The 8,923-nt window shown below is 35.8% G+C and overlaps 1 protein-coding gene across 1 annotated transcript; it reads left to right on the top strand.

The window, feature by feature from the left end:
- Positions 1-21: 21 nt before the first annotated feature.
- LOC139982090 (transmembrane emp24 domain-containing protein 5-like) lies at positions 22-8,923 on the top strand. Its single transcript, XM_071994629.1, has 5 exons — positions 22-209; positions 3,044-3,141; positions 4,208-4,277; positions 6,114-6,242; positions 6,712-8,923. Exons 1-5 carry the CDS (start codon positions 54-56, stop codon positions 6,928-6,930), a joined length of 672 nt encoding a protein of 223 aa, XP_071850730.1. The 5' UTR covers positions 22-53; the 3' UTR covers positions 6,931-8,923.

Below are 8,923 nucleotides of genomic sequence, written 5' to 3'. Positions count from 1 at the left end.
CATGACGTAATTGTCTTTGGGTCGAAGGTCAACTTAGTACACCTGGCAATAAAATGGAGCTGTCACTTGCGATACTTTTTCTACCGTTTATATTTTCTTATGTTTCGTCCTTAACAGAGCATGACCTGACAGTGATTGTACCACCAGGAAAACGAGAATGCTTTCACCAACATATGAAGGAAGGTGAAACCTTAGACTTCGAATATCAGGTGCTCTCCCGTAATATTTTGTTCATTTCCTGCCTCTGCCTGACAACGTCCAGTTGTACTACAGGGTCTAGTTTCACGAAATAGTGTGACGCTTAGCCTACAGCACCTTACAGTTACACTACAGACTAGATACGTCACTGCAGTGTGGATCTAGTCTAAACCTGGTGACCGCAGCCTACGTGTGACATACATTACAACCATTTTTAGACATACTGAAAGAAGTGCTGAAAGGGTCTAATGGGTCAACATTTCAAATGGACTCTCAACATTGTCAATTTTCTGCTAATTATTTTTACCCCATACAAGAGATTTTTGTGTTGTTAAAGGGATGATTGCATGGGGACATGGTTGATTTTAGTCAAACGTCTATGGGGCAATATTTCATGTAGGAAGACTGTTCTTTTCTGGGTATTGAAACATTTAGGAATTTAAATTCACATTGTCTCCTTTCATTTTTAGGTTCATACCATTTATAATCACGCTAATGTTCATGCATGAATATATCCCTACTGTACATTGATGTTGTGCTCATTAGTTATGAACACATGAAATCTTGCAACAGACTAAACATTATTTTAATGATGGCAAGGAATTACTAAGACACTTGAATTTTTGGTTATTATTTACGTCAATGATATCTGTAATGTCTGAAATATAAGTTCTAATATTCTCTTTGCTGATGATACAAACATATATATGTTTAGAAAGGGTATGACTTGAATGGGCTGGAGGACACAATGTGCCATAAATTACAAGCTTATCATTATTGGTTTTCTGCAAACAAATTGTCACTTAATGTGTGCAAAACTAATAACATTCTTTTTAATAACATAAGTAGTAAAAATTATTAGTGTTGCTACGATAATCGTTTTCAATATCGGTATCGGTCGATATTTTCAATATCGGCAGCGTATTGGTATCGGTAAAATTTTGCCTAATTGCCGATAACAGCAAACCGATATTGAACTTTTCTTTTTAACAGCAGAGCTACTTCTTTTTACTTGCAATGATTTGTTAATCTGCCCAAGACGATCCATTTCTTTAGCGTCAGTTAAGCTAAGTTAAAAGAATAGTCCAGGTCAAAATTTCTTTTTGATATGTTAAGGAGGAACATAATCAAAGCATTATGGAGAACTTGCGTTCAATTCCTATGCACGGTTTTTGAGATGTTGACAGTAGAAGTTGCCACCTTTCGTACCAAAAGTGAACTTGGAGCAACAGGTGTGGTGTCATTGTTGCGCACTGATAAATAATGTTTGTTTTCCTTTAAAATTAATGTCTTACTTTATACTCCACAATTGGATGCATCCATAATGTGAATGTACCATAGGTATTGGTAATATTTTATAAACTTCACATCCCCTTTAGACAAACAAGTAACCCTATCCAATCCAAGGTCAAATCAATAGACTGAAAAATAAAGAAAAAACATTATTTGTCAGTGTGCAACTTTGACATCACACCTGGTTGCTTTAAGTTGACCTTTGGTAGAATATCAGATAACTTCAGCTGTCAATATATATCTCAAAAAACAGTACATAGGAATTGAATGCAAATTTCACTAGGATGCTTACTGTAGATTATGTTCCTCTTTTAACATGTCAAAACGAAATTTTGACCTCAAGGACTATTCTTTTAACACAAAATAACATCAGTATTCACAAAATAAATTATTCAAATTTTTTGGTGTCGGGGAACTGGTATGCTCTCAAAGTTCAAACATTACCTTCCAAAAAGTATTCCTCGCTCTTTATACCGTATCTCACATGAATTTTACCACGGTTGACATGTACTGTTTTTAACTGTCTTGTCTGGTGCTTTCTACCTAAACAAATTAATACTTTAACAATTTAGGAAAGCATTTTGTAATATATTACACGTGAACATGCTGAGTGTACTAGTAAGTAAGTTGTTTTCTTCTCAAACTTGGCACAAGCTTGTTGAAATCAGAGGATATGTCAATATATATATGTAGCTAAGTACCTTTGCTTTAATACCACATTGTTCATAATCTACTCTCAGCAAATATCACAAATGTCGTTTCTACAATCACAAAATCCACAAATTTTATAACGCTAGGTCAGCTGAAAACCTTCACACTTCATGTTTTAGAACTGATAATGCATTTAGGAGAACTCATGCAAAGTTTCTCTGGAACTCATTGCCACATGGTATTACTCTATCATTTTTCCAAAAAATATTGAGAAATGACTGACTTTTACCACATTTCCCTATTTTGCATTGCTTTTGCTATATTGTTTTATTATGTTTTGTTCTTCTCTTTGTTTATATTTTTTTTCCAAATACATTTAGTATTTGCGATTTCCCCAAGAGCAGGATAAGCTAAGTTTTCCACAATAAGACCTAGACAAACATACATATTCAAACTGCATTTTACCTACAAAACTTCAGTGAAAGATGCAATGTGTAAATGCATTAGTCACATGAGTTACACTTAGAAACTTTCCTCATCCAAGCATCCTAGATGCTTTCTTGATGTAAGAGGAAGTTGTGTCATAATTAATTATTGAACTTAAATTTTCAATTCCTTTAAATTGGGTAAAACAATATATATGACTACATAAAGAATTAAAAAGTTTTGTGTAATTCCTCATTTTGACATTCATGATTGGGTTGTTCACGATGCATCTAGACTTAAATATTTTCCTTCTTAACCGACATGCATAGAGGTGATTGTGGAGCAGCTGAATACTGTAAGCTGAAATGCCATCATTATGTACTGTATGACCTTGGACATCAAAGCAAATATCTAGTCTTAAATATTAAAAAGAAAAATCTAGAGTTCCCATAATTTTCTTTTTTTCTTTGTACAGGTTTTAGAAGGTGGAGACTTAGACATAAATTTCATTTTGAGATCACCATCGAACAGAGCCTTAGCCACTGATGCAAGAAAAGAGGATGCCATCCATACGTGAGTCTCAAAAAGAACCCCCCCCCCATCTTTTGTCAAAGTTTTTTTCATGTCAAGAAGCCTTCACTTTTTGATCTTATGGTGGCACATGTTCTGTCTAAATTCTAGCAACAGTCTGTCCCAGAGTATTCGATGTCATACCTTATTTCTGACAGCTCAAAACTTGTATTAAAGTGGTACAGTACCAGAACGGTGAACACATGTATATCATTAAGAGAGATACTCAAGATGTAACAAACAATACTCAGGTTGCTGAGAAAGGAGAATGGTGGTGGATATTCGTTTCCAAGATTTACACATTTGAAGTTTTGATAAACATGGGAAACTCATTAAATGTGTGCAAACTATGATGTGGAGTGTTGCGCTCATCAAAGTTTCTTAGTGTAGGCCTTCATAAATAAACCCTTATTACACAAACCCACATATATTATTAGAAAAATGTGATGATCCTCTTTTCAGAGCAGACAACAAAAATTTCAAAATTTCACCTGCTCCACAATCTGAGAGGTTTATTATTTTGAATTGTTGTATGGTTTTTAATTCGTGTGTCCACTACTTACAGACATGTACGTACATAACCATAAATCTATATGTCCCAAAAAAGGACTTGTAAAATGGTCAATCTTTGATGGAATTTTGATGGGAGTTTTGCAGCTATTTTCATGATTTTGAATAACCTGTTGGAATGATTAGGGCAATGTTGTTCATAGACGTCCGTAGACCTTTAAAAGAATGCTAACCAGAGTCCATAGTGCAAAGTATTAATGCACATGTATGTTAATTAATATCCATGCAGAAATAATTTCTAAGACAAGTTATTTATCCTGTATAATTTATTACAAGTTCCTTTTTCAATATTGATTCGTCAGTAATTGTCTGCAGCCAATCGGCGATAGAACCAAGTTTTTCTTGAAAACTCATGTAATGACATGTTTACTCTCAGTACGACTGACATTGACAAATTTAAAATCTGCTCGCTAACTCTTGTCTCAAACTCTCAAACTGTTTTGTCATTTCAACTGACTTGTTTTCCCTTGTTTCTATACCCTGCCTGTCTCCAATACAGAATTACATTAAAAGAAACAGGGGAGTACCTATTTTGTTTTGACAACACATTCAGCAGAATGGCAGAAAAGGTGATTATCTTAAAATCTTATCTACCTTATCTTTTTTGGTGGAGGCAAGGTGGGGGAGGGGGGTGGTGGGGGGGAGTGTCTTGGGAAGTATGTATGAAGAGTGTTACCACAATATGTTTTACACAGTAGATTCTGCATATATTGCTCTGTGCATAAATATTTCAAAGTTAACTTCATCAAGGTGATTTTAACTGAAATGACAAATTGTCACTGTATCTTGGGTCATGTCATTTGTATTAAAGTTCAAACTGTGTATACGCATAATGTATTATAATTTATTATTCATATATGTGTAGGCTCTGGACTGTCTCTTTTATATAATACTTTGGTACCTATGTGCCAAGCCTTACATGAACAGGCCAAGGACAGGGGGGCCAGTCGAATCCACATTTGGCTCCTGGTCCTTTGGTTTTTTGCCGGGAGCCATCACGAACGCGTTTAACTTTATGTATTAGCAATATCTTATTTCTAATGAACTACTTAGGCATCACGATGATGTTCCAGTGTGTTGCTATATAGATCATGTGTAAAATGTATACCCTATTACTGTGAAAGTTTTCAACTACTCACAACTCTGACAAATTTTATTAAGTAAAACCGTGATTCTTCATTGCCATATTGAACCCCAATATATTGCCTTCTCAGTTTCCATGTTTTTACAACAAAATATGTTCATCTTGCTTATAAATCCTCTTTTTTTTGTAATATTGTTTAATTTCATGATATCAACTCATGAGGTTTGACAGAAAAAACGTTCACCCTTACGTTGTTGCAATAGCGCTAGCTACTGTAGCCAAGCAAAGTTAGCAAGGGTTTCCAGTTATTCTTTATTCTGTACATGTATGCAGCCATACACTCGCTCAGTCATAGCAACATGATTTCATAATACTGTAGTGTATCTCCCACCGATCAGCCTATTACATAATGTTCATGTCCTATTCCCCTCATAAGAATAGGAGCGGGCGTTGGCAATTGAAAGTTATTCTTATAGGCATCCGTAAATTTGAATCATAAGCCGCAACCAAATCTCCATTGACGTAAGTGTGTCGCTTAATGTCCGGAGTTGCGAAGTACATCACTGCATATAGCATGTACAACAAGGTGTGTGTAGCTAATGTGGTACTGTTGGTATACATAAACCACGTTCTATCTGGACTCTTTTTCATTGGGACCATCAGTAATTCTGTATAAATCTGTGCAGCCGTTGTTGGAGTTAAGCATTGATTTTCTAAATCGCCAAAATTCAGCTTTAGTTGTAGTAACGTTGGGGGAATGACCAGGCGCCATTTACAAAAATCAGCTGTCGTCTGGTCGTGCATTTTCGAGGCAAACCGGGCGCAAAATCTTGGGGACCGGGGGATGAAAATCGCCCGGGGTCTGCTTAATGTAAGGCTTGCTGTGTGCACAAACTGATATACATCTTCACACTCGTATAGCAATTTGCCTTGCATGATAGTATTTCTTGTGATGAGTTACCAGATAAATAATTGCCTCTATGATCATATCGCTCTGTTTGCTTCTACAAATATCATACATAACAAAGGGAATATCTCAGTATGTCACTGAACAAATACACACACTTTATGCAGTATTGGGCTTCTGGAGTCATAAATTCTGTACAATTTCCATTGTTAGCCCGCCCCCCTTTCTGGGGAATCATACAAGCCATCACTTTCCATTACCAAGAAGGGAAAGACGCGACAGTAATGTACATATTTTTTTTTCATCATTCATCAGATATATGTTTCTAGGGGTGCACTGTATTGTTAGCAGAGGTTTCATGCATCAAACCATTAGCCCTGTGTGTTATCTCTTTGTTCTGTTACTACTTGGCAGGTTGTCTTTTTCGACCTCATCGTAGAGAATGATGAATCACCAGAGGAACAAGATGAGCTAGAGAAGAAGGCATACATGGATACTTTTGCAGCTCAGGAACTCTATGAGATAAGGATAGAAGAGATAGAGGTGAGACTGAAAGAAATCACCGTACGAACAACGAGAAGACCATGAAGCATTAATTAGCAATTTTAAAATGCTTTCGATATAACACAAAGCATGACAATGCTGGTCTGTGTTTACTTTCAGGAGAGAATAAAACATTACTGTACAATTGCCAATGCTATGTTGTTTTGAAACAAAAGAACATAGCATAACATACAGTTTTCAGGGGAGGACAGGGGTAGAATTCAGGGGTACAGTAGAATCAAGGCTCTGTACAATTTTGCCTCCCAAGAACCATAATAGAAAATGAGGAAATATTTGCAGAACCCAGATATACAGTAGGGAATATTTAATATGGTTGGGTTCAGAATAAATCATAACATTTTTCTTTTCCTGAGATTACACTTTCAGACTGTATTCTGCCTATATTCTGCCTATATTCTTTCTTTCTTTAATCGACAGATTGATGGATTTTTATTTCATTTTATTTCAGGAGACCTTATCAGCAGTCAAAGAAAACCTCTTTAAATCACAGTCCCATCAACGCAACTGGCGAAACATCGAATTCAGGGATAGATACATTGCAGAACGCAACTATGAACGGGTGGGCTTTTGGTCAGTCGCAACATCTGTTATCTTGGTGGGAACGTTCATCGTTCAAGTTGTTATGATTCGAAGCCTTTTCGGTAGTACCAATAAAGTGGTCACATGATGTTAATAGGGTGTAGTGATAGGCTCAGAGTAATAATTTTTTTTTTTACAAACATGTAGCAAATACAACGGGGCCACAAAACTCAACAGACGTTCATCGTTCAAGTTGTTATGATTAGAAGCCTTTTCGGTAATACCAATAAAGTGGTCGGTCACATGATATTAATAGGGTGTAGTGATAGGCTCAGAGTAATCTTTTTTTTTTTACAAACATGTAGCAAATACAACTGGGCCCCAAAACTCAACAGATGTTGCTGTCATATGGGTCCTAATTCCACAAAGCTTGGCAACACCCAGTATTTGACTACTGTAGATGGTAGTGGTGCCGTGAGTTGATCACTACAGTGGCTTTGTTGTTAATGAAGGAGAGACCTTTTGATACATGTTTTTTCAAAGGTTCAAGCTAAATTAAATGTGTTAAGCACCTTTAACTTGTGTTTTCTGAAGCACGTATTTTTCTTTCTTTTGGAATCTACCTGTGAGCTTCATCCGGGGTTGTTCACTTGCCTGTAGGAAACTTTCAACTCGAACGTGGTCATTTTGTTCGGGGATCTGTAAGCTGTAGAGATTATGCAAATGAGTACTGATATGACAGTGCTCTCTGTGAATATGCAGGAGAGCCCCCATGGTAGTAATATATTCAATGATGTGTGACATTATCATGTTAAAGAGAGCCCCCATTGGTAGTAATATATTCAATGATGTGTGACATTATCATGTAAAAGAGAGCCCCCATTGGTAGTAATATATTCAATGATGTGTGACATCATGTTAAAGGTAGCCCCCATTGGTAGTAATATATTCAATGATGTGTGACATTATCATGTTAAAGAGAGCCCCCATTGGTAGTAATATATTCAGTGATGTGTGACATTATCATGTTAAAGAGAGCATCTGTTGGTGGCACATATATCAGGGATGATTGTTTTGTTGCTAAGTTTTGCTTCAATTGCAACTTTTGAATTCATACAGAGATTGTCACATAATTATAGATACAGCTTTGCATTCTAACACTACACCCCCACCCCCCCCCAAAAAAAAAGGACAAATATACTCACAGTTACGTTTTCAGTATTGAAAAGGGTGTGGCCATGTTATCATACCTTGCAATTTATTCCCTTTCAGACTGAGTTTTCTATCTTTGAGGAACCCTTTTCCCTCACAGAATTTGGTAAAGCTTTTCATTCATTTGATAAAAATCTTCCACCCTTCCCCCCCCCCCCCAAAAAAAATGGACCAATGTAGACCTGTTTAGGATCAGATGAAGATATTTAAAGAATTAAAATTGTAGATGTGAAATGATGCATCATGAGTCATACTGTATGCTGCAAATTACATCTTCATCCAATTTTGTGCTAAACAACTCCTTTAATTGGTTTCGTTGTCTGGTGTTGAAAGTGAAAGCTAATGGGTTTCACTGAATTGTAATGAGATATGAAAATATCACCATATGAAACAAAAGAACTGCTTTAACACATAGATAACCAAGATTGGGATTTTAATAACCCCCGTAGGGATACAAAAAAGGATTAATATCACAATAAAACAAAAGAAATGCTTTAACACATCAAACAAACCAAAACTGGGATTTTAATGACACCTGCAGGGATACAAAAAGTAATAATATCACAATATCAAACAAAAGAACTGCTTTAACACATCAAACAAACCAAACTGGGATTTTAATGACCCCCCCGAAGGGATACAAAAAAGTAATAATATCACAATATAAAACAAAAGAACTGCTTTAACACATCAAATAAACCAAACTGGGATTTTAATGACACCTGTTGCGATACAAAAAGTAAAAAATTAATAATATCACAATATAAAAAAAAAAAGAACTTAAACCCATCATATAAACTTGGGATTTTAAAGCACAGGTTATGTTCTCTGAATTTATGTTATTTATGTAACTGGTAAGGCATATATTTAAATAACTTGATACCTATTCCCTACACATTAGACTTTGGATATGTTTCCTGTGCAAGAAA

This window comes from Apostichopus japonicus, chromosome 16, assembly GCF_037975245.1.
Source record: "Apostichopus japonicus isolate 1M-3 chromosome 16, ASM3797524v1, whole genome shotgun sequence".
Lineage (NCBI taxonomy): Eukaryota > Metazoa > Echinodermata > Holothuroidea > Aspidochirotida > Stichopodidae > Apostichopus > Apostichopus japonicus.
Note: the sequence above shows the minus strand (reverse complement) of the source record. Positions and strands in the feature narration are given on the sequence as shown.

Coding starts and splice junctions, on each gene's coding strand:
- LOC139982090 (XM_071994629.1), top strand. CDS start 54: ATGGAGCTGTCACTTGCGATACTTTTTCTACCGTTTATATTTTCTTAT. Junction 210..3,043: donor CCTTAGACTTCGAATATCAG/GTGCTCTCCCGT, acceptor TTCTTTGTACAG/GTTTTAGAAGGTGGAGACTT. Junction 6,243..6,711: donor TAAGGATAGAAGAGATAGAG/GTGAGACTGAAA, acceptor ATTTTATTTCAG/GAGACCTTATCAGCAGTCAA.